The 26049-nt window shown below is 45.4% G+C and overlaps 1 protein-coding gene across 1 annotated transcript in view; it reads right to left on the bottom strand.

Moving 5' to 3' along the window:
* TTI1 (TELO2 interacting protein 1) overlaps positions 1-26049 on the bottom strand; it is a 45226-nt gene that overhangs the window by 13155 nt on the left and 6022 nt on the right. Inside the window, exons 2-6 of the mRNA XM_003983479.5 lie at positions 12805-15144; positions 8222-8431; positions 5120-5268; positions 2378-2518; positions 218-422 (exon numbers count right to left, since the gene is read on the bottom strand). Of these exons, the coding sequence (XP_003983528.2) occupies positions 218-422; positions 2378-2518; positions 5120-5268; positions 8222-8431; positions 12805-15106 (3007 nt within the window). The 5' untranslated portion in view covers positions 15107-15144. The remainder of the gene's footprint in view (positions 1-217; positions 423-2377; positions 2519-5119; positions 5269-8221; positions 8432-12804; positions 15145-26049) is intronic.

Raw genomic sequence — 26049 nt, 5'->3', positions numbered from 1 at the left:
GTAACCAACTGCTGTCCGCTGAAACTAGAACAGCTAGGCGAGATGCCCTGGGCTCTTTACTCCATCCCGCGTATCAGAAAACACATCAAGATAGGTGGAAAAATGAGGCCAGGGTGAGACTGAAGGAGAGGGAGGAGCACAACTGGGCACGGAGCGCAAGAGTGGCGGTGAGACCACGCAGGGTGTGTGTCGCCAGGGGCGAGAGGCTGGTACCTACCTAGGTCCAGTCTCTCGCAGAGGGGGCCCAGGCCCTGCAGCACGGCCAGCTGTAGCTTGAAGGCCAGTGTGTGGGAATAAACTGGCCCAGCCCGAGCACTGACAGGAGCCTGGGTGACTAAGGAGCCAGCCAGCTTCGGCAGGACATCTTTGCAGAAACGGCTCCGTAGGAAGTCGCCACACTTGCCTCCCAGGGTCTGCAAGACCTGCAGAAACAGCCCCCAATGTGGTGAACGCGTGTCGCCACGGCAGCAGAGAGCTAAGGAATGTCTGGTAATTCAATTTCTTCTTGGAAAAAAAAAAAAATAGAATTACTGCTGTTAATTCCTTGCCCGTGGTTTGTGATTCTGACAGTTATGAATTCGGAGGTCTCTGCTCCCAAGGCATGGCTGCTTCTATCCATAAATACAGATTACACGGGGAATAAGTCAAAGGAATCTTGGGTTGGATGAATAATATGATTAATACCTTGATTTTCCTCCCTTTTTTGGTTAGAAAAAAAAAAAAAGCTTAAAGCAGTTCACATAGATCATCTCTTGACTCTTCGTAACATCCCTTGAAAAAAGGCTTGTGCTTTGAACCCTAGCTAGCTGAACAAACACAAACAGTGAGGCCCAGCTGCTGCTACGCAGGCACTGGGAGGGCAGTGGTTGGCTGAGGCCCCTCGGCTGAGTCGGGACACGGACCCAGTGGTCAGGGCCATGTCGGGGCCTTTCCCGTCCCATCACACCATCTCCTTTGTACATTACCCTCGTCCCATCTTCCACAACAGGCGGTTTCTTTGCACGTCTCGTTTTAAACTTTCTCTAGCAGAACATATTGAAACGTTTTGCCCTGCTGCACAAGGCTGAATATACAGGATAATAGGAACTTCTTTAAAAATTGGTAAGCAAAGCATAACCAGCAGAGAATGTTTGCCGACTTTGCAGAGAATAAGGCCCTTATTTCAGGTCCCTCGGCTGGCCTGCACAAGGCGTTACAGACCTCAGATGTCATCAGCGTGTCTGGGAGTGGGAAAGCAGCCTCAGAGCACACACATCTTTGTATCTTTTCCTTTTTCTACACTTGCCGTTATTTCAGATTACCTATTAATTTCTACAAAGGAAAGCAGCACATCTGAATAAGATTAGCAAGACCTCCCTCCTTCCCCCTCCCCCCAACCTCCCTCCTCCCCTTTCTGTGTGTGTGTGATTTTGCATATTTTGCTTTACAAAAAAATATTAACAACGTTGACAATTTTATAGGTTTTAAACGTAAGCTTGTATTTTGGTCCAGGCTATGCTGAAGAATCATACAGAAAACCAAAACACTTGTTCCAAGTACACTAGTTGCATCTCTGGCTTCATTTTATGTCCCTACGGATCCTTTTTCTTTGCCTGATCTTCCTCACATACTCCTAATTTATGTTAGCTTGCCCTGATAAATATATTTCTGTAGGTTGCCTTAAGTGTGTTCCAGAATAAGGAAGGATATAAATAAATAAGCCAAAATACATGTGCTGATATAAGACAAAGTCAAGAGAATAATACCTGACATATATATATATGGTTTTTAACTTTCCAAAGTATTTCACCAAATAGTCCCCTTTTACCCTTGACAACAATACCATGAGGAAGGTAGAACACATGGTCCTAAGGCCAATGTGACTATGAGTGGTCCTGGGCTTTGCCCCAAGTCACTGGATGGGCGGAGGATGTCCACTGCTAGAATCTAGGCCCCTTCCCCTGGACTCCTGTGCAGTGCGAAGAACATGGGTACAAACTCACAGATTTGGGTTCTATCACTCACTAGCTGTGTGATCTTGAGAAAATCCCTTAACTTCTCTGGGCTTGTTTCCTCCTCTGTCAAGAACGGGGGGGAATAGTAGCTACCTTGCCAGGTTGTTGTAAGGAGATGAGTTCGTATGTGAGGATGTGCCAGGCACACAGTGGGTGCTCCATAAATACCGGCAGCCCTTTTCATCTCCTAGTTCCTTCTGCTTCAAATTCAAAATAAGAGACTTTTACTTTCTTTTCTGTGCCTTTCTTGTTTTGCTATACTTTCTTCAAAGTACGTGATGTTGCAATCCGATGAAAAGAACCATCCCCAAAGACACCGCTGCGCTCTGTGCTGACCACCCCCCACCCCCATGACTGACAGTGGTGGGGCAGCAGCACCGTACCTTGAAGGCTCTGAGCACTGCCAGGGGGTCGTCATTTGTTAGTCGGTGCACGAGTGGGGGCCAGGCCCGGTGAGCCAAGGGAAGGAGCTGGTTCTTGTGGGATTGCAGAACAACTACACACAAATCCAGCACATCCAAGACCTGAAAGAGAGGATGTGATTTTGACAGAGTAGGAGTTAGTCACGGGAGTGGAAGAGCATTCCTAGAAGTTCCTAAAGGTGGGAACAGGCAACAGGGAAGACCCCGAGGAGGGAGGGCTTGCAGGGCTTAGGAAACTAAGGCAGGGCCGTGTGCAGCATGACAGAGGAGGGGTAAGAGGGGGACTGTGAAGGTGTCATGTTAAGAATTTCTTATTTTGTACTAAGTGCAGTAGGGAGCCATCAGAATGGTTTAAGCAGGAAAGTGCCAGGATACAATTCGTGTTTTAAAAAGGTCATTCTGGCTACTGAGTGGGGAGAGGGACCTGCAGCGGGAGAGAGAGGCCAGTAGGCCCCTGAGGGAGCTGGCACTGTGCCCCTGAGAGGAGGGCATGCAGGCACAGGGTGGTGGCCAAGGGGTGAAAGACTTTGAGGTCTGTTCTGGGATGGCTGCACCTGCTGATGGACTCCATACTGGGGCAATAAAGAGAGGAATCTATCCAAAGGGGCTGCTTGGGGTCAGGCTCAGCGACTGAACAGGTGCAGGCGCCTCTGGATGAGGCAGGAGTGGTGGATGGCAGGAGGCTGAGATGTTGGGTGAGGTCACATGCTCTTTCTTCTAAATGGAGAGGCCAAGTAGGCAGCCGAGATACAAGTCCACTTTCAGAAGAGAGGCTCGGGGTAGCCTAATGTAAACTGGGTTTGTTACCCTCCCTGAAAATGTTTCCTGATCTCCCACAGTTCAGAGCACACTGAAGACCACTGGCCTGCCTCTGTGTTGCCGGCAGGGGTCACGATGATGACCATTGTAGGCCTTCCTCCTCGAGACGGCCAGCCTTCACAGCACAGGGGAAGGAGCACGTCTGAATAAGACAGAGCGAGGTCTGCCAACATGGGAGTGGTGAATCCTGCTGGTGCCTATTATATGCTGGTCACACTGACACCGGAATAGAAACAAAGAACAAAAATGGGCCTGCCCCTCGGAGGGAACAGGCAGGCAGGAGAATAAGAGAAACCTCGGCGTATAGCGGAGAGCAGAGTAGCCCAGCAGAAACGGCACTGCCATCACTGGCTGAGTGTGAGTTCTGTCACTAACTGGGCAAATTAGGTCGGGCATCATTGATTCCAAGATATACATTTCCTCCTTCTGCCTGGAATGTTCATCTCCCTGCCTTTGCCCCTTGGAAAGTTGGCTTCTTCTCAGCCTTTAAGTCTTGGCTCAAATATCACCACCTCAGGAAAGGCCTTCCCCAATGACTTGGTCAAAATCAGGGTATAAGCTCTGTCTTATTCAACAGGGTTCGGTACAGAGTAGGCTCCTAATGCAAGTTCACTGGATGGGTGAATTACTATTTTCTATCCTAGAACCTGCTTATTACCGTCAGAGATTTCCATACCTTATAGGTGTGTGTTTGTATATTGCCTTTCTCCACAAGAGACAGGAAGTTCCATGAAGACAGGAATGCTGGCTTCATATCCTCCTAGACACCCTCTGCCTGACCTGTAGCGGTCCTCAATAAACATTAAGTGAATGAATGTGTGTGTGAAGCTGTTTCATATTTATACTCAACAACTCAGTGAGGTAGGTACCATCACATCCATTTTACAGAAGAAATGGAGGCTTAAAATGGTGAATTAACTTTTTCAAGGTTGCACAGGTAGAGCCGGGATGTGAACAAGTATGGAGGTCTGATTCCAACGCTGATGATTTCAATAACTATGGTGTGGCTATAGCTGCTACAAAGCCTCTATGAAAGGAAAGACACTTTGCTAATGCATCACCCAGACATCTACAATAAAGCCTTGCATACAGTAGGCACTGAAAGAGTACCTGTTGAATGGAACAAGAGATGAGTGCTAAGAAGTGTCTCTGGGGGAACTAAACAAATGTGAGATGATCCTGGATCGGGGTTTCCTAGCCCATCACTCCAAGCAGGGCAATGCGCTCTCATCACTAACAGGAACTCACTGAAGCAGCTGTGTTTCTCAGGCCTGCCTGGGAATGGGGAAGGGATGGGCCAGGCTGCGTTGTCTTCCCTTGGCTGTGTGATCTTCTTCCAGGTGATTCTGAAAGCCCTGTCCCCACCCCCACACACCCCACCATCCTGTTTCACTACTGCACAATTTAAGTCCTTGCTCAAGGGACTTAAGGGACAGGGATGCTGCTCGGGAAACTGCCAGCAAACGAGGCTACAAGACTAAGAAGTGTGAAATGGAAACAGAAACAGATAGAGGCCAGAGTCATGTTTGGAAGAATGACCACCCCCAAGGATTAAAACCTGCATCCCGCATTAAGTCGCTTCAGAAAATGATATCCCTTCCAAAGCGTATGATTTCCTTTCCCTTGGAGACTCAATGAATGTCCAACGGCACTTTGCGGTTTTTAATTCCAGACAGGGGACTTGGCTCCCTTTTGACATCTGAGCCGATACAGAAGGACGTGAGGCTGCCATCCCACAGATAAATTCTTCCTGAGGTCTTCTCTTGGCCACCACACATGGACCAGGAGATAAGGGCGGCTGCTTGCTCATCCGTGCAGTCACTGCCAACCGGACCAAACCTGAGTCCTGCTGCCACAAACGCACGGAAAGGGCTGCACACTGACCTTCAATCGGATTTTCAGATGTTTATCTGACAACAAATGGATGCAGCGTTCCATCACATCTGCGGCTATTTGGACCTGCACTGGCAGTGGTGGCTCTACATCAGGACCGGTGTCACGCTCGCCCCCTTTGGGAGGGTCTGACTGCTCCTCTGGAAAGAAAGCATAACCGGGGACAGTGTTTTATGAGGGATGCCCACTTTGACTTACTCTCCCAACCTCAGGCATGGGAACAGCACTCACAAGGGAAAATGTCTAGGAAACGACCCTAAGGAAACCATGTAAAATTTGGGTCAAGCTACGAGTCAAGATATTCACCACAGGATTAACTATAATTGCTAAAAACTGGGGGGAAAACCCTTCCATGGCTGCTCAAGGAGGTTATATCCGTACAATGACATATCACGAGGGCCCCCAAATTTGTGTTTGCCAAGGGCTTTCACAACCAGGGAATATGTTTTTGAAAGAATATTGTGTTAAAAAGAGAAAAGCAGCATATAAAATTGCATACACACTGGGAGCATTATTATATAAATTTTTGCATGGCAGGAGGTACAATGAAATACTAAGAGAGATGGGGTCATGAGATCATACAGCATTTCAAATTTTCTCCAAAAAATTTTTTTCCAAATTTTTTTGCTCTTTTCTAAATTTCCATTAATAAATATTTAAGATAAAAACATAAGAGGGCAACATTCTAATTTGGAGCTCTGACGCTGGACAGCTCCCGGGCTGGCCTTGCTCCGTCCTTTACTCTTTCTTTCCTCTTGGTTCATTCTTTGACTAAAGGACTCGTGTGTCTTCCACCAGCCTGTAAGACCTTTTAATGGCCAAGATCAGACCTTACTGATGCTGCACGAGAGATAATAGCAGGGCAGCTTAATGTAATACACGGGGAGGGGGTCTGGTCAAAGGAGGTCAGTTCAAGTCCTGCCTACACACCTATTAGCAACCCTCTCATCCTGCATTACTTCATCTGGAAAAAAGGTACAAAGCATGCACAGCTCATTTGCGTGTTGAGAGAGTTAAATAAGATGAATGTCACCAGCTATTATTCTTTCATTGCCTAGAGTGCTGTGTCGCATGTGATAGGCGTAAGTTTGTAAATTAAAACAACAACAAAGACGTGGGAGTTGCGTGAAACCCAGGCCAAAATCCCTATCCGGAAAATTTTTCCTCTATCTACTTACAGCCCCCAGCTCCCCCTGCCCAAGCCCCCATTGCTAGTTGTGCTCATCTCCACCGAGCTGAACGTCGTTCCCTTCACGCTTTCGCATTTCAGTTTTTTCTGCTGGAAAAACAGAATCTTATAGTACAGGCCACACTATCTCTACCAGATGCTGCAAAGATAAATGAAAAGGCATCTGTAGAGTGCTTGGATTTCTTGGAGAAAGGGACCTCAGGTACGCGAGGTGCTTTCATTGCGGTTAAAACAAAAAACACATGTCAAACCAACATCACGCCAGACATTCTTTATAATGCCAAGTGTTTGGTGTGTACTTGATGAATGATAATTATAAGAATGATAAGGCTGTGCTTTTCTTCCCAGAGGAGGATTTGTTGTTTGAAATTCACCTACTGCAGAATGTTATTTGAGGGATGTGGATTTTTCCGTTACTGGGAGAAAGGTTGATTCATTCAGTCTGCTCCTAGCCAACATCAACTAGAACCAGAAGATCTAATCATGAGAGAATGGATTCACGGACAATGCTAGAATTTCCAGCAAGAATGGCAAATCCGGATTACGAAGGATCATGATGCCTCTCCTTCTTCTGGGTTTCTGGGTTTGGGTATGGGGTGCAGGTCGGGAGAACAAAGACTGGCTTCAGAAATAAAACCAAGAAGAAAAGGCCTGATAATAGACTTCAGATTGGGAAACTGTCCTCAGGGAAGGCAATGACTCAATTCTGCATAAATCACTATCTGGGGGCCTGTGATGCTTCTCTGCTATTTAGAAGGAACTTGTTGTAGTTAGTTGCATTGAACTATGATTTCCTGTTATCCTGGAAGTACTGGCTTCAGTTCACCAGAGTCTCAGAGTAGAGATCACCAAAAAAGAAAAAGAAATCTGCTCAATTCCAACCTAACAAACTAATTTGGGACTCAGTTCGATTTAGGATAGTTCTGAGACCACCAAGCTCATTATGACTTGGCATTTTATATTTGCAGAGGAGATTCTAACAATTTATTAATCCTTCCGTGACCTGAAGCTCCAGATTGAGCTTGTGAATAAAACAACAGGCCACAGCTTCAACTAGCCTGAACTCTCTTCTCCTTTTTCGTATAAATAGGTAAGAAAAACACTGAACTCTCCTCCCACTAATAAGTAAATAGATAAAGCATATGAACAGACAATGGGCAGAAGAAAAAAAATTGTTAGGAAAAAAGCATATAGGAAGATGTTCAACCTTACCTGTAATCAAAGAAATGCCAAGCAAAATAGTAAGAAACATTTTTCACCTCTTAATTTAGCAAGAAGTGAAACGAGTAATGGCCAATGTTGGCAAGGTTGTGGTACAACCAGTGTTAATCCTGCACCACTGAACGGAAGGTATAAATTGACACAACCTTTCTGGAAGGCAATTTGGCAAGCATAAAATAATGTTCATATCCTTGACCCAGAAATCCCACTTCTGGGATTTATAAAGAAATATGCAAAAAAAGGGAAAAGGTCACGTGCACAGAACCAACCACTGCAGCGCTGTTTATTATAGAGAAAAGCTGGAAGCAACCCGAACTGGCCACAGGGGAATGGATACTTAGTAGCAGCTATTAAAACATTAATTATGAAAACTCTATAGCAACGTGGAGAGTTGCTGATTATATAACTAAGTGCAAAAAGGGTATAATGCATTGAAACTGTGGCCACAGCCATATAAAAATAGGTTTGCAACAAAAAGGAATGGGATAAGATTGCACAAAAAAAAAAAAAAAAAAAAAAAAAGAGGATGCTTATGTTTAGCATGGTGAGGTTGATCCAGGATCTAGAGGTTTGGTAGACTTTTCTGACTACCAAACTTTCTGTAATGATATTTCATTCTTATAATAATCTGCTTCAAAAAGAAAAAGAAAAAAAAAACCGGCTAAGTCAAAATAAATAGTTACCTTCTTCATTATCAAAATCTGAGACATTTCCATCCGCCACATCCTTTTCTCTGAGGTAGCTCAGCAAAAATTGTTCAATGTCTTCTGCTGTGGTGGTATTCTCGAGTCCTTTCTCAGGAGTTGCTGGTCTCTGGCTCAAATGACTTCCCTCCTCCCCTGCACTTTGCTCTTGGAGTTGCCCAAGATCACCTGTGTCTGGGAACCACTGGGCTGTAAGCAAAGTGTTACAACAATCACCATAGTCAGGGACAACAGGCATCGGTACTCTCTAAGCAGAATAAACTCTTTGCCATGGCCTGTGTGGCCCCACATGATCTAGTCCCTCTGTCTCTCCAACCTCATCTTCCAGCCACTCCCAGTTGCCTGTTAACTGGGCACCTTCCCATTCCTCCAATGTGGCAGGTATTTTCCTGCCCTAGAATGTTTTGCAGATGCTGTTCTCGCTGTCTGGAATACTTTCCCCCCTATGTCACATCTGGCTAATTCCAACTCACCTTTCACATCTCAATACACATAGGACTTGCCCAGCAAAGCCATCCCTTGACTTCCCAATCCAATTTAGGTCCCTCACAGGCTCCTATATAGCACCATCTTCTTTCCTTTCACATCAACTCATCATGATTTGCAATTACATTTATCTTGAGTTACTGTTGAGGGTCTGAATCTCCCACTAGATTCCAGGCTCCATGGAGCGCCACTGGAATCCCATATGCCCAGCATGGAGTAGGTGCTCAAAATATACACTGGATGAAAAAACATGCTAGACTGGAGAATACATGCAAGCGACAAAATTCTGAGTACAAGATGCACTGCTCAGTAGCAGAAGACAGGCTCTACAGGGACTTAGATGGACACAGCCCCTCACCTCTGTATTTCTGATATAAAAGGCTGGCATTTTCTCCCCAAAGCTTTCCCTTCTTCAGTGATGCTCCAACACTTCTGATGTGCCACCACAGAATAAGCCTTAAACATCAACTGAGCCAGTGGTTTTCAAACTGGAGCCCTAAGGCTCTGCAGAAATGTCCTGGGGCCACAACAGGGAGGGCCCCAAAAGACAGCATGCTAAAGGGGGTGCACTCCGGACTTCTAACCCCTCTCTAACCCAGCAGCTCTGATTTCAACTATTCTTGTATCCTGGGGTTCCCCTAGGGCTTCATTTCAAAAAGGCTCTAACACTTAAAGAAACAAGAAAACCCCAGTGTGAATTTTCACCCTCTTTTTACAGACAGCAGGAAAAATGCCTCCGATAACCTTTAGCACCTGCTAATTTCCTTTCCATCAAGGAGCATGTGCACAGAGTAGGAGCAAAAACACAGGGAAGATGGCAGGGCCAGGCTAGTGGGAGCGGCAGAGAGATAACGCTGGGTAAGAACCTTCAATCCAGGATCTAGAGATCCCCATATGTAGGGATCAACCATGCCATTTCTTCAATGCCCCATCCCCAGATGCGTCAGGCCCTAGTATCCTCTAAGGGATCGAATTCCCAACAAGTTAAAACCAGGACCCAGCATTTACGATACTCAGAGTGGACATGCTTCGAAGATTATTTCTACATTCGGCTAGTGCCAGACATTAAAGTCTTGGCTCACAAATGGCTTTTAAACATATGAAAAGAAGCTCAACCTCCCTCTTAACGTAAATTAAACTATAATAAGGTAATAAGGTGCTATTTTTCTCCTATCGGATAAGCAAGGATTAGCAAAAAACTCCGGAATATAGTGTGGATGAGGGCGTGGCAAAATTAGCACTCTCCTGCATTGCTGATAGGGGTTTAAATTGGGGCAACCTGTTCGGAGAGCAGGTTGAAACTTTCCATCCAAAACATAAATGTGGGGCACCTGGCTGGCTCAGTCAGTGGAGTGTGCGACTCTTGACCTCAGGGTTGTGAGTTCGAGCCCCACGTTGGGTATATAGATTACTTAAAAAACAACAACAACAACAACAACCAGATTAAATGTACTGCCCTCGAAGTCAGTTCTCCTAAGGAATTAACCCTCTTGATATACTTTCATTTCCTAAAACGTGTGCGGGGTTCTTTGCAGACCTTTTGGAGGTTCTGTGAGACCACACTTCCACTCCCACCGACTTCATGTCAGGTCATGATCTCACGGTTCGTGAGTTCGAGCCCCACACTGGGGCTCAACAGCACCTTTGGATCCTCTGTCTCCCTCTCTCTCTCTGCTCCTCCCCACCTTCTCTCTCTCAAAAATAAACATTAAAAAAAAAAAAAGTGCTACACAGGGTTTCTCCTTTAGAGATGACCAAAGATATCAGCAATCCAAGGGAATTCAGTTTTCTTTTTTTTTTTTTTAATTTTTTTTTTCAACGTTTATTTTTTATTTTTGGGACAGAGAGAGACAGAGCATGAATGGGGGAGGGCAGAGAGAGAGGGAGACACAGAATCGGAAACAGGCTCCAGGCTCCGAGCCATCAGCCCAGAGCCCGACGCGGTGCTCCAACTCACGGACCGCGAGATCGTGACCTGGCTGAAGTCAGACGCTTAACCGACTGCGCCACCCAGGCGCCCCGGGAATTCAGTTTTCAAGGCCCACAGAGATGTCTCCTGAGAGGATATATTTAATAGGCCTTTCCTCAATATATTTTTAAAATCTCAAATGGACACACAGTATAGTTCCCTGAAGTCCTAAAGGTGGAAGTCTGTGCTACATTCGGACTGCGGAAGCAAGTCACAGTCTCCAATGTGTAAGCAGTCAGCCAGCCTGCCACGAGGGCAGGGGCCCGGTTCTTCCCAGTCAACACTGACGTCCCAGCAACTAGTCCAGTACACAGACTTACGAGTGGTTGCAAAATAAAATCCAAACTCCTTCCCTTGGTCTACAAGGCTGTGCAGGGTTTACCCTTGCCCACCCTTCCAGCTTTGTCTTGCCTCACTCTCTCCACAGCGGCCTCTCTTCCAGTCTCTGAGGGCCTCAAGCCCTTTCTTCCCTCCAGATCTTTGCACCAGTTCCCTTTGCCTGAATGTTCTTAAAAACCATAAAAAGGATACGACAGCTCCGTATGTACTGAGGGACCCTTCTCAGCCTTCGGGTCTCAGCTTTAGTGTTGCTTTCTTAGAGAAGCCCTCCCTGACCGCTCTACTTAAAGTCACCTGGCCCTGTCGCTCCCTTGCAGCAAGTTATCTATTTTCCTCGCAGTGCTCATTAGAATCCAAAGGGAACTTGTTCAATGATTTACTTGTTTCTCATTTCTTTTGCAGTAGCAAGAAAATTCCATGAGTTTATCTGTCTTGTTCACGGCTATTTCCTGGTTACTTAGCAGTGTCTGACATATGGCAGGCACTCTTCACTGAATGAATGAATAAAAGGACATTTAGACGGGATGTGAACGTTCGTGAATGAATGAATGAATGAATGAATGAACGAACGAACAGTGGAAATGGCATCAGGTACAGGAACAGACTGTCTCTGTTCCAGTCGCCTGCCTTGCTGTGACAAACTTTCTTACATGGCTTTGGCTTTCTCGGCTGACAAAATGAGGCCAGCGACATTCCCACCTACTTTGGAGGCTACTCGTACTGAAATAAATACTAGAGATAGGGTCTTCGGATAAAAGGGACTCAAGTATTATAACTCACTGTGTTTTTTTCGTTTGAAGACGGACTATCTAGTTGAGAGGTTCTTTTTCTTGTAGTCCAAAACTTCGCCATTTTAATGGTTACTAATACCTGCCATAGACACCCAACAGGACCAAAAGAAAGGAGAGAAACTCAAACCACCTCATACAATTAAAAGGTTAAAAGAAAGCTTCTAGACCTCTACTATGGTAGTCACTGGCTACATGTGGCTATTTAAATTAAAAGAAAGAATTCATACCTCCGTTACACCAGCCACATGTTGCCTAGTGGCTACTGTAATAGAACATATACAAACTGTTTCCATCATCACAGAAAGTTCCACTCGACAGTAATATTCTAGCTGATCTGTGGACTGAGTAATTCCTGCTATTCTTATTCCCCACTAGCACAGATACCACTAACTCCAAGTATTGTCAGAAGCAGTTTGGTATATTGAAAAGAACAAAACTGTCATAAATCCTGACTTTACTCCTTATTTCCTGTGTGACCCTGGCTAAGTAGGATCTCAGAGCCTTAGTTCTTCTTTTCTGTAAAATAAAAATGATGTTTACATTTAGTCTACAGGGTTTATGTCTGTTGCACAGAGCAGGAACTCAATATATGGTAGAGATTATTAGAAGTATATAAAAAAAGTGGGGCGCCTGGATGGCTCAGTTGGTTAAGCGGCTGACTTGGGCCTAGGTCATGATCTCATAGTTTGTGGGTTTGAGCCCCGCATGGGGCTCTGTGCTGACAGCTCAGAGCCCGGAGCCTGCTGCAGATTCTGTGTCTCCCCCTCTCTCTGCCCCTCCCCTGCTCACGCTATGTCTCTCAAAAATAAACATTAAAAAAAAAAAAAAAAAAAAGGGCAGTGGACCGCTCTCGTAACACGTGGGACTGGACCGACAACTATTCAAATTATGTTCTCCATTACATAACCACACATGGACAAAAAACAAGGATACTAGTCCTTCCCCCAAATCAGCATTAAAAAGGGTTCTGAATGTACCTAATGCTGCCAGCAGGGCATGCAGGACGCTGACAAAGGAAGTAGCTCTCTTATCATAAAACTGGTCCAAAGTGGTCAAGACATCCTGAACCACATCTGCCACCAAAGGGAGCAGGCTAGCATCTGAGTTCCACAGCATGACTTCCAAGACCTTTGGGGTATGGGGGTGTAGAGACAGATGACGCAGATTTAAAGAGATTCCATTCACCAAATAGTCCGAATTTTGATTGATCAGGTGCCGCAGAGAGTCGTAGCCACAAGCACGGCAAATGTCCATCATGGCACTGGTAGCTGCCTGACTAATGAGCAGGGTTTGGTCTCCAGCCTTCTCCAGTACTGGATAGAGGGCTGACATCAAGAGCAAACGAAAGTCTTTTCCTAGGGCACACGCAAAGCGCCCGATCCCTTCCAACTGGATGCATATTTGCCAGATGTTGCCGTTCATGGAGCAAATAGTGGCACTTGGCTTTGAGAAGGCTGGAAAAGATGGAACTTGGCAGGTGTGTGCACCAGATGTGATGGCCCGGAGGCCTGACTGCTTCACTGTTAGCTCCTCTCCCGCTTCTTCAGATTCGATACAAGTGATCAAATGCCAGTTTTCTTGGCTTGTGTATTCTTCAAGTATAGATGTCACGATCTCTCTCAGTTCGTCTGGGCTTGTTTTAATATGTTTTTCATGAAGATTCTCCACCTCCAGCCCAGCAGCCCCCGCAACCAGTTCATTCAGGATCATGGCAGCTTGCTTCCGGTAAACCACAGATTCGTGGTACAGCTCCATAAAGTGATCTACGAGCAAATAGAGGTCCCCGTAAAAGCCGAGGAGCCGACACACCTGCTGCAAGAGCAGGAAGAGCCTCTCGTCGGTGAAGAAGCGGAAGTACCTCTTCTGCATCTGACTCCATGGCTGCCCAGCCGCGGTCTCCGGAGAAGCACTCAGCTGATCGGAATGCCAGCGCCGCGCTTCGACGATTTTGATGTCAGTCACGTCTAATTCTAGAACCTGGACAAGCGCTTTGGAAAGGCGCTGAAGATGGGCCGCGGAGTTGAGGACGAAGTTCACTTTGGGGCCCAAGAGTTTCAGATAACCGAGTAACTCGGAGAGCGTCGAGAATTTGCCCTGATCGTCCTGGGAGTTCATTAGGCGGGGAAGAGATGTGGCAAGGGAGTGCAGGTTCTCTGACAGGATGTCGGCGAAGGCTCTGTTGCCTACCACTACTTTCTGGTCCGCAAAACGTCTCAGAACTCTATTGCACTGGGCTTGGACTTCAGGACTCTCGTCATTCACTAGACCCACCAAAGCCTTCAGAAGGGGTCCAGCCGATCCGACCAGTGATTGGCTGCACTTCAGAAGAAGGGCTTCGACGAGTTCTATCAGTGCCAGCCTCACCTTCCAGTGTGGGTGAACTGAAACACACTCGATTATCTTTTTAATAAGGAGAGTCAATTTGTCGCTGGTATTTTTTACCCACTTGGCTTCCCTGTGAACCACCAGCTCTGCTACTCTGTGCTCCACTGCAGGCTTCGGTTGAACCTGTGGGATTCTTTCGAGCTGTTCATCAGCCATAATGAAACTCACTGTCTCGTAAAAGATCTTTAGAGAAGACGTGACAATGCCGTGCCCCTGTTTGAAGTCTCCTGTGATGACCCTGGTCAGTGCCATTGAGATTCCAGGTAAAAAACAGGCAAACAAGTCCCCCAGCTGCTTTTGCTCCAGCTCATCCAAGGACCTCGGATGGTCTTGACAATCGCACTGAAAGAGTAAAACCTGTAAACATTTTAAGGCAGCAATTTTAATCTGCTTTGATTTCTCCCGTTCTGCTAGGTCCAACAGTAAAGATACAGCAAATCCTAAACGAGGCAGAATGGAGGGCTCGTAAAAAGCCAGAATGATGTCCCCATAAGCCGAGTGCATTAATGTGCTGAGGCCCCGGATCACCGCCAATTTCAACTCCTCGGACACAGCTGCGGGTTTTTGGGAGCCGGGCGAATACAGACAAGCAGAGAGTTCCGAAAAGAGCTCCCGGAGAAGTTCTTGTTCCTTCACACATGTTGAAGAGAGGACAAACGTGAGGCACTCCACCACGCTCTGGACCAAGCGCTCTCTTTTGGGAGCCGGGGTCTTCAGGGTGAATCGCAAAGGGAAGAGGACATACTGCTGGAGCTCCTGAAGGGCAGAGTCACTCACGGCTCGCAACTGTGCCTGCAGACGCTCCACGTTCTCCACCGTCTGTGTCTTTGTGAGCTGAACACAGACCGGACGTAAAACACCAAAGGCCTCCTCAGGAGTGTCAAAAACTGCCATTGCGCAGCGGCCTTCTCACTGAGGACGCATCCTGCAGGCTGGAGGAAGAAAACCCTCGGTAAAGGTCAAGCTCAAAGCAAATACAAAGAGAACCTGCATTCGGTCAATCAACAGACATTTCGTGGGGGCCTACGTGCCAGGCACTGCACAAGGCATGAGGGGGGCGAGGGAACTGAAGAGAGACGGCCGCTCTTCTCAGGGGGCCCCGGCCCAGTGAGGGCAGCAGACGGACAGCTACCACGCAGTCAGAGAGTTAGGACAGGCCCGTGCTCACGATCCTGACTGTGAAAGCCCTGAACGTCCGAACCCTGGGGAAGCCAGGGTGGGTTTCACAGGAGGAAGATGCTTGAGCCAGACCTGAGGGAGGAATAAATAAGACTCTGTGGGCTGTTCTAAGGAGTTTGGATCTTAATCTGTGGTAGTAATGGAGAGCCACGGAAGGTTTTATCTTTTTTTAAGTTGAGGTAGGACACTTACAGAGTAAAATGCACTAGTCTTAACGTACAGCTCAGTGGATTTTTGTGTATGTAGAGATCTATGTAACCACTATCCAAAATAAGATAGGGAATATTTCCAACACCCTAGAAGGCTCCCTCAAGGCCTTTTACAGTCGATTCCTATTTCCCCTGCCCAGTGGTAACCTCTATTCTGACTCCTATCCCCACGGATTAATTTTGTCTGTTCTTGTCATGGAGAGGTTTTAAGCCGAAGTTGATATGATCAACTTTATGCACTGAGAAGATGCTCCGGCAGCCAGTGATATAGGAGAAGAGTCAGAGCTGGGTGAGACCAAGGGCAGAACAAAACGGAAGGCAGTAGCCAAAGAAATGGGAAAACCAGGAGCACACGCTATTACAGAAATCACGGGTGAAGAGAGCCCAACAGGATGGAAAGATGGAGGGCAGGCAGGCAGGCAGTGAAAGGAGACAGGTCTATAGGTGGCTGAAGGAAGTGAACAACTTAATACCAGAAAATCTCTTTTCTCTGTGAGAAGAAATTCAAAGTCATGGGCTGGCAGTGAACAAGAAGTGAGGTAAACAGAGGGCTTGAGAAGAGAAATAAAAGTCTCAAATATTCCCTCTGGGGAAGCAGAGCATGCTGGGAAGACATAAAAGTGTGGCCCAAGGGTACTGAGGACTGAGCTGAAGCTGGAGACCATAAATGTGTACAACTGTAAAATGCTGGCACTGGAAGGAGGCTTAGAGATTGTCTAGTTTGGTGGGGTCTGTCAGTCTGTCTCTCACAATCTCTCCCTCTCTTTTGGCTCAACTTGCTGGGGGCTTCTGGAGACATGATGCCTTTCCCTGTCCCCAATCCAATCAACCCTCCTGAGCCCCACTGACTACAAGGCTAGCAGGCAATTGGAGCCTGGTGAGTGTGTGAGCAAGACCTACTCAGCCGAGAGAGAGCAAGCCAGGGCCAGATTTTCCTCCTGGGTCAGGAGAGGGCTCAGGGCAACAATCAGGCTCTAAAACCCTAGAGTCTGGTCCACAGAGTTCCGTGGTCTTCCGCAAGAAAGGGCAAAGTCGGTCTCTGTGAGGCTCACTGGGGGAGATATCTCCTGGTTGCTGTGACCCCCCGAGAAGCTAAGGAAGGGAGGAAGCTCAAATGTTCCCTATCTCAGGTCACTGATGCCAGAAGGCTCAGCACCCTGGGACTGCTGACACCCCACTGGCACCGGCCCACACGCTGATGACCCAGAGGCTGCTGGGCCATCCCCTCTGGTACTGTAGTTGGAACAGAAGGAAAGGAAGATAACCACTTAATGGGACCCAGGAGTCAAGAGGCAGGAAAAGCTGGCACAGCACTCTTTGAGGTGGTAAGTCTTAGATTAACAGAAGGGGTTCTGTTAATTTGAAAAATAATAAAAGCAATAAAAAGCTTGATCACAAGGTGAATGACATCCCTTAGAATTTTTAGTACATGACTTGCCACCCCAAACAAGCTCAGTTGGTGGAATTTTTTAAAAAAAGAAGATGGTTAATGACTGATATTCCATCAGTGGCCTGGAAGATGAAGTAGAGCTACTCTAAAACTCAGAGCAGAAGGACAAAGAGATGGAACTCGTGAGACTGGGAGAACGGACCTGGGAGAACCAGCGTGTAAATGGCTGGGAATTCTGGAAGGAGACAAAGGACCAGATGGAGGAGCTGAAACAAATAAATAACGGAAGCATTTTCCTGAGTTGCAGAAAGATTTATCTGGAGAGTGAAAAGACAGAAGGATACACACCTAGTAACACTCTGGTAAAATTCCTGTACGCTAAAAGACAGAAAAACCATGTATGCTTTCAGGAAGAGACAACAAACAACTCAGAAGACTTGCTTTGGCTTTCTCATCTGCAACAAGGGACACTAGAAGACAATGGAATAGTATCTGCTGACTGCAAATTAAGGACTGTGGCCCCCAAACCCTATATACCGCCAAGATAGTCACCTGTCAGACTGCAAGAACAAAAGCAAGGATTCAGAGGGGGCATTACCCATATACCCTCCCAAGGAAGATCCAGTACTTGAGAAAGGGCTCCACCAAACAACAGGAAACAGAGACCTAAAATGGGAAGATGAATGAAAAAGGAAACACTGTTTGTTGGTAACTTTTTTTTTTAGTGTGGAAAGCTTTCTTTTTTTTTTAAACTTTTTTTTTTCAACGTTTATTTATTTCTGGGACAGAGAGAGACAGAGCATGAACGGGCGAGGGGCAGAGAGAGAGGGAGACACAGATTCGGAAACAGGCTTCAGGCTCTGAGCCATCTGCCCAGAGCCCGACGTGGGGCTCGAACTCACGGACCGCGAGATCGTGACCTGGCTGAAGTCGGACACTTAACCGACTGCGCCACCCAGGCGCCCCTGGAAAGCTTTCTTCAAATACAATGTTTAAGTGGAAGCCCAGCATACAAGGTAGATAAAATCAGAGGGTCTGGCTGAAGCTGGAGTAAAGGTGATGGGCTGGGGCTCTGCATCTCTCTTATTGGTCTCAGGAGTTTCAAGAAAATAACCCGGGGGGGCCCGCAGAATTATGTTCTCAGATTATGTGACACAAACTGCAATAGAGCTAACGAAGTGGGAACGCGCAATATATCCCAAACTAAACTTCTCTGCCCACTCTTCTGTGCTTCCTTTGTGATTTATAGCCCTCACCTTGAGCTAGAAACCTTAGTCTTTCTCCCACCTCCCTCTTAATTCCACCATTCTCTTCAATTTCATCTATTCTACCCCTTCAATATCTTTCCAATCTGTTGGTGACGATAACCATCTATTTAATGCTGGACTGACTGTTTCCTCGCTGGCCCCTGGCCTCATGTGCTTGCCCTTCCTGGATCCACATTTCACCCTGACATGTAAGTAATCTTTCCACAACAAAAATCCGATCACTCTTCTCTGCTTAAAATTCTTCAGCTGCTCTCCCTAGCCTGCCTAATCACCATGGCACACGTGGCCCTTCGCCATCAGGCTCCCACCTATCTTAGCAACCTCATCTCTCGGGGCTTCACCCCTTCCACGTGAAACTGCAGCCATGTAAAATGACAAAACTTGCTATTCCCCAACAGGTGGCGCTATTTCACATTCTCCTCCTCGTTCCTCCTTCACAGTCACTGCTGTGCATACCGCCACTATGGTGTTTAGTACGCTGTATTATCTTGTACGCATACGTCTGTCTTCACAACTTTATTTATTTTTTAAAAATATTTATTTTTGAGAGACAGACAGAGCAGAAGCAGGGGAGGGGCTGAGGCAGGCTCCAGGCTTGGAGCTGTCAGCACAGAGCCTGATGTGGGGCTTGAACCCACAGACCACGAGATCATGACCTAAGCCGAAGTCAGATGCTTAACCAACTGAGCCACCCAGGTGGCCCTGTCATTGCAACTTTACACTGGGCAATCATATATCTCAAACCTAGAAGGGCATCTGGCACATGACAAGCACCCAAAAACATTGTGCCCGTTCTGCTTTGAAGTTGGATGTGGTAGGGTATGGCAGGCCAAACTTCTGCTGACAACTAGAAAAAACCAGATAAACTACAAAAATACTTTTCAAAGCATAACTAGTCATGGATACAACAAGGACTAGATGGATGAATACTCTAGCGAAGGATGAATGTTCAGTGAGCCAATAGTCAATAGCTGTTTCTTTTGTTTTTTATTTTTTACCCTTGCTGCATTTGTTGACCCTGAACATGAGCTCAGGATTACAGTGTGGCCCAGGCCGAGGGCTGTCACTGAGGAAAGAGAAACCACAATGCATTTAATGTGGTTTGTGTGGGGTTGAGGGGGCAAAACTGCAGTTTTCAGAGATCTCAAAATACATGGCTTCTGAGAGAAGGCTGCTGCTGGGGGACAACTGGCTGAGAAATGTCCAAACACGTGGAAGAGATCAACCCACAGGTTCAAGAAGCTCAATAAATCCAGGTTGGCAGTACAAAGAAAAACACAGACAGACACATCATAGTCAAACTGCTGTAAACCAAAAATAAAGAGGAAAATCTTAAAACTAATGGAGCAGTAAGACAGACACACACTTCTTTTTTCTTTTTTAATTTTTTAAAATGTTTTATTTAGTTTTGAGAGAGAGAGAGAGAGAGAGAGAGAGAGACAGAGTGTGAGCGAGGGAGGGGCAGAGAGAGAGGGAGACACAGAATCAGAAGCAGGCTCCAGGCTCTGAGCTGTTAGCACAGAGCCGGACATGGGGCTCAGACTCACAAACTGCGAGAACATGACCTGAGCTGAAGTAGGACGCTTAACCGACTGAACCACCCAACGCCCTGATAGATCCTTCTTAACAGAAATGATGAAATCCAGAAGACAGTAGAATGACATCTTTAAAGTGCCGAGAGAAAATAACTACCAATCTTGCATTTTATACCCTATGAAACCATCTTTCAAAACTGAAGGTAAAATAAAGCTGTGTTTAGATAAAAACCAAGTAAAAACATGGCTATCAGGTCTGCACTAACGGAAAAAATGAAGGGAGAAAATGAATCTAGAGAGAAGCATGGGTATGTAGGAGGCAATTAAGAACAATGGGACACACCAATATAAAATAATACTAACTGTACAAAACAATATTTATGTTTTTTGCAGTTTAAGTATATATATACATATATATATAAAACCAAAATGCACGACAATAATGCACAAAAGCTACAAAGGAGGGGATGTAAAAAGAGTTATGTGCATTAAGAGTCTAGAGTATCAGGAGGTGATAAAACAGTTTATATCAGACTGTAACATATCAAGAATGCGTGTTGAAATCTGTAGGGTAAAGCGCCAAAAGAACTGTAAAAGAACACATACTTCATATGTTCAGACAGTGGTAAAAGTGGAATAAATACTTTTGATTTACACCCCCCCCCCAAAGGTAAAAAATGAAAAAAGAGAAGCAAAATCAGTGGGTCAAACACAAAACAATAAGAGGGTAGACAGAAGCCTAACTGAAACAATGATTATATTAAATCCGACTTTCTCAACAGTAGCACCATTGACATTTTGGGTTTGATAATTATTTGTGAGTCGAAAGCTGTCCTATGCGTTGTAAGATATTTACTAGTATCTTTGGCCTCTGTCCCCCAGATGTCAGTAGCATCACTCCAGGTGTGACAGCAAAAAATGTCCTCAGAAACTGCCAAATGTCCCATGGAGGGTAAAAATGGCCCTTGGATGAGAACCACCAGTTTAGAGTCATCATAATCCCAATCAAAATGCCAAAAGGACTTTTGTAGAAAGCAACAATAATGCTCTAAAATTGATGGCACAGACAATCTTGAAGAGGAGAAGTTACACTGGCAAGTTGTGGTTTCTTACGCTATTTGATTTTAACGTTCACTGTAAAGCTATAATAATTAAAGTCAGTGTGTTATTAGCATAAAGAATGACAAACAAACTAACAGAACAGGATAGCCCCCTCGTGTACAACAGATCTGCATACTGGACAAGGGCAATGCTGAAATGACCCGGTGGAAAGAACAGTCTTTTTAATGGAAGGTGCTGTGTCATTTGCCTATCCATATGAAAAAATATATATGTCTTGATTCCATCAGACACTGGATTCAAATGTGAAATGTAAAGAAACTGTAAGAAAACAGAGAAGAGCATCTTTGTGATCTTGGGGTAGGCAAAGATTTCTTAAACAGGATACAGAAAAGGGCTAACCATAAAAAAAAAATTGATAGACTGGATTACATTAAACAACTTCTGTTCATCAAAAGACATCATTAAGAGAATGAAAAGACCAGGCGCCTGGGTGGCTCAGTTGGTTGAGCGTCAGACTTTGGGTCAGGTCATGTTCTCACGGTTTGTGGTTTTGAGCCCTGCGTCAGGGTCTGGGCTGACAGCTTGGAGCCTGGAGCCTGCTTCAGATTCTGTCTCTCTCTCTCTGCCCCTCCTCTGCTCACACTGTGTGTGTGTGTGTGTGTGTGTGTGTGTGTGTGTGTGTCAAGAATAATTAAACATTAAAAAAAAAAAAAGAGAGAGAGAGAAAGTGAAAAGACAACCCATAGAGTGAGGAGATATTTGCTATATATCTGACAAAACACTCATGTTGATAATATAAGATTTTTCATAAGTCATTAAGAAAAAGACAACCCAGAAGAAACATGGAAAAGGACTTGAATAGACGTATCAAAAAAGAGGATGTCCAAATGGCTAATCAACATATGAAAAGACACTCAACATCATTAGTCAGGAAAATACAATTTAAAACGTCACTGAAATATGACATACCTACCAGAAGGGCTAAGGTGAAAAAAAAAAAAAAAAGAAAAGAAAGAGAGAAAGGAAAAGGAAAAGAAAAAGAAAACACTAGGTGTTGGCGAGGAAATGAAGCAACTAGAACTCTCATTCGGTACTGGTAGGAGCAAAACTACTTTGCAAAACTCTTTGGCAGCATCATTCCATAGGTGAACATGCGTATGCTCTATGATCTAATAATTCCACTCTTTGCTAAACACCCAACAGAAATGCGTACACAAACATACCAAAAGATGCATTCTGGATTATACTATCCACAATTGCCCCTGAACAGAAAGCGCTCAAATGCCCTTCTCTAGTAGAATGGGTAGATTTCGGTATATTCTGTTAATGGAGTACTCTACAGATAAAGATTTATCACAATTGGAGATCTTGAAAAGAATGGGTTATAGACTCAGATAAACCAGCTTTCTGTAAGGAAGAGAGTATACCAAATTGCTACTTTGACACGACTATAAAAGGCAATCATATACCTTTATGGGAGGGCCGTGAAATCACACTTGTGTGACAATATGTCAATTACAGAAAGAATTGTTTAGAGACTTAGCGACTCAGGAGTTCCAGATTCTTTTCCTATAAAATGCAACCCTGATTATTTAAAGTGGCACTGCGAGGTTTGTTGTTGCTGTAACTGATGGCACCAGGGGCATTCTGGCCCAAAGTGATACTGGGATGAGGCCTTTGGATTCTCTGGCTGAGTAGAGAATACCACCCAGAGTTCAACTGTGGCAGACTGGGACTGAAAAAACCTAAGCCTGAATAACCAATTCTCGATTGCTGATGGCCAACTCTACCTTCCTAGCTCAGTGTGCCCAGACTGTGGTTGTGGAAAGCAGTCACTAAAGAGGCAAGGGAAGAGATCTGCAATTGTAGTGCATGGGCGAACCTGTTCCCCACCACGGCCTCTCCTGGTTCTCTCCTCTCTCTCCGCCTTGTCATGGGGATGGGTCAGGGACCATCCCTGGGCCATGGCATACAAGTGAAGACAAATGGGAGCGATCTGTACAGGACAAAGTGCTATGCCTTACAGACACTTCAAGGATAAGATGGGAGATCACAGAGTACTTACTGTGTCATACAATCAAGAAGTGAAAAAGGGAGAAAGAAGGAAGTACAAAAGAAATTTGGGGGGAAAAAATGAACACCAACAGTGAAGTGTTCACGGAGGGAGGAGGATTTGTGTTGGAATTCGGGGACTACACGTTTGGGGCTATGCATGAAGGCTGCTGGAGGTAAAATGCCTGTTACAAGCAAAGGCCAGGAGGAAGAAGAGTGAAAGCATCTAGTAAATGCAAAGACAAGATAGAGATGCCATCAGAGCAGGTGAGCCACACACCATTCAGGACTGACATTCTGATCACCCGGGCCTTTGCACTTGCTGTCTGCCGTATATCCTCCCGATTTGCTCTCTCATCTCTTTTAGGGCTTTGCTCAAACGTGAATCCTGAGTGACGCCTTCTCTGATCACTCCTATTGGAAACTGCAACCCATCCTCACTCCTCCCCACCCTGGCACTCCCTATCTTCTTTCCCTGACTGTAGTTTTCTTCAATAACACTTAGCACCATCCGTCAAACAAAATTATCTACTATTTATTGTTTACTGTTTCTCTCCTCTCACTAGAATATAGGCTCTAGAAGAGTGATAACTTGACAGGTTTGCTTACTGCTTCCGGCACAGAGCAGGTATTCGATAAATGCCTGCTGAGTCAACAGCCATGTTCTAAGGTCTGGTTCTCTCATTGGTAGAGCTTTAATATCAGCTATGCCTCAACTGGATCCTGGGTTAAAACTGCCATATTCTTCTTCTCTTGGGGTAATTCCTACAGGTAGATGACATCATCCTTTATGGGAGGATCTTGCTAGGTTCATTCTTAAGAGGCAATCATAGCTCTAGATTTTGGCTAGGCCACTTATAGGCTGTTTCTAGGACAGGGCCACAATAAGAACACAAATCTGACTATCTGGATTCTAGTCCTGGCTCTACTCTTGGCTGTGTGACTTCCATGAATTTCAGTTTTTTCAACCTAACATACACTTGGTAGATAAGATGATCTCCAAAAGTTCTAACTTTGAGTAACAAGCATATGGATAGAAAGACTGGGTTTAGATTCCAGAGACAGGAGTTCAGACCTGAGAATTGCCAATACGAGTTCTTGGACAGAAAGAAGAGAATTAATATTTGTTGAACAAAACTCACCAAATGCCCGGCATGTTCTAGGTATTTTATGTGCATAAAAGTTCCTCATCCACAAGCTGACTATAACACAAGGCTCAGAGAGGTTAAGTGATGCCATGGGCACACAGCAAGCAATGTCAGACATGGAATTCACCTCAAGCCTGTGTGACTCCAAAGGCTGCACGCACACTTTCTACTATACCAGAGGTTCCCCCAGTCTGCTTATCAGAATCAAGGGGGAGCGATGTAAGTACAGATTCCCGGGCCCCACACCAGAGCTACTGAATCAGAATCTATATTGGGGTGGAGGAGATAGCAGGTATGCTTCTGAAACTATTTTTTTTTAATTTTTTTTAACATTTTTATTTATTTTTGAGACAGAGAGAGACAGAGCATGAATGGGGGAGGGGCAGAGAGAGAAGGAGACACAGAATTGGAAGCAGGCTCCAGGCTCTGAGCCATCAGCTCAGAGCCCGATGTGGGGCTCGAACTCACAGACCGTGAGATCGTGACCTGAGCTGAAGTCGGACGCTCAACCGACTGAGCCACCCAGGCGCCCCATGAAACTATTTTAAAACTTTTCAAGGTCAGTCTGATGACCAGCCAGGCATGGGAATCCCGCATTGTATACATTCTACACAAACTCTATCTTCTGAAGAATAAGAACCAGGTGATGAAGGGGTACGTGCTCAGTATCCACCTGGCAGTAGTGTACAAAGTACACTGGGGGACCACTGCTATGGGTTAAAATGACTGGTTTATTCGTGCGTCTCTCCAACTGAATAGTACACTTTTTTAGTTACTTGTAATTTTCCTAGCATCTGATACAGTGTCTGCCAAGCAGGTCCCACTCACTGTTTGTTTAATAAATGAGTAAAAGAGGGGTGCCTGGTGGCTCAGTCGGTTAAGCATCCAAATCTTGATTGGCTCAGGTCATGATCTCCCAGTTCATGGGGTCAGGCCCTGCGTCAGGGTCTGTGCTTACAGCATGGAGCCTGCTTGGGATTCTCTGTCTCCCCTCTCTCTGCCCCTCCCCGGCTCATGTGCACTCTCTCTCTCTCTAAAAATAAATAAACATTTTTTTAAAATGAGTAAAAGAAGCTGGATAAACACGAAACCTCCAGCATACCGTGATATTTTGTAGCTTCCTACTTCTTCCTACCCAGAAATGTTTCCTTAGCATATACTATGTGGCACTCACTGTGCTAAGTTCTTGACAAGGAAAGGGAGATACAAAGTTAACTGGAGGGTCTAGCCCTGCAAGGGAGGAGTATACAATAGAACCCTAAGGCATATACAAAATAGAAGGTGGAGGAGGGGAATCAAGGAGACCTCCCATAAATCCTTCTAGAAATTACTTTAGGCTCATTTTGTTTACCGCTGTCCTCTACAGAATACTTGTGAAACAGTGCCTTGTATTACACTAACACTATGTGCCTATACCTTCTACTAGACAAGAAGTTCTTTGGTAGGCAGTATATTCTAGAAAAGTGGCTCTTAGCTTAGAAAAGGGTGTACATCAAGAATATATGCTCTTTTCTTTCATCATTGGGGTAGTGTCAGAGGAGGCCTAGTGGATAGTTAATGATTTTCACTACAGTCCTGTGAGAATGAGGCCACCCCTAGTGCAGTGCACTGGTTACCAAGTGGGGAGTGGAACTCTTACTTCTACTGGACAGTAGTGAGGAGCTCTTCCCCTTGGGTATCAAAGGAGGCCAAGTGAGGAATCTGGACTTCTACTGGCACTTGGCAGTAAGGGGGGGAGGGGTACCCCTTTCTTCTGCCAGGGTGGTGTCACAAAAAGCCAGCTAAAACAGAAGACTTAAATAAGATCCAGAGTGTCACTCAGAACATAATGCAAAAATGTCCAATCAAAAATCATTCATCATACTAAGAACCAGGAAGATCTCAAACTGAAAGAATAAAGACAATTAATACATTCAACACTGAGATGACAGATGTGAGAATTATCTGACAAAGTTATTACAGCAGCCATGATTAAAATGCTTCAATGAGCAATT

The sequence above is a fragment of the Felis catus genome, chromosome A3, assembly GCF_018350175.1.
Source record: "Felis catus isolate Fca126 chromosome A3, F.catus_Fca126_mat1.0, whole genome shotgun sequence".
Classification (NCBI taxonomy): domain Eukaryota; kingdom Metazoa; phylum Chordata; class Mammalia; order Carnivora; family Felidae; genus Felis; species Felis catus.
This window is presented reverse-complemented; position numbering and strand designations above follow the sequence as displayed.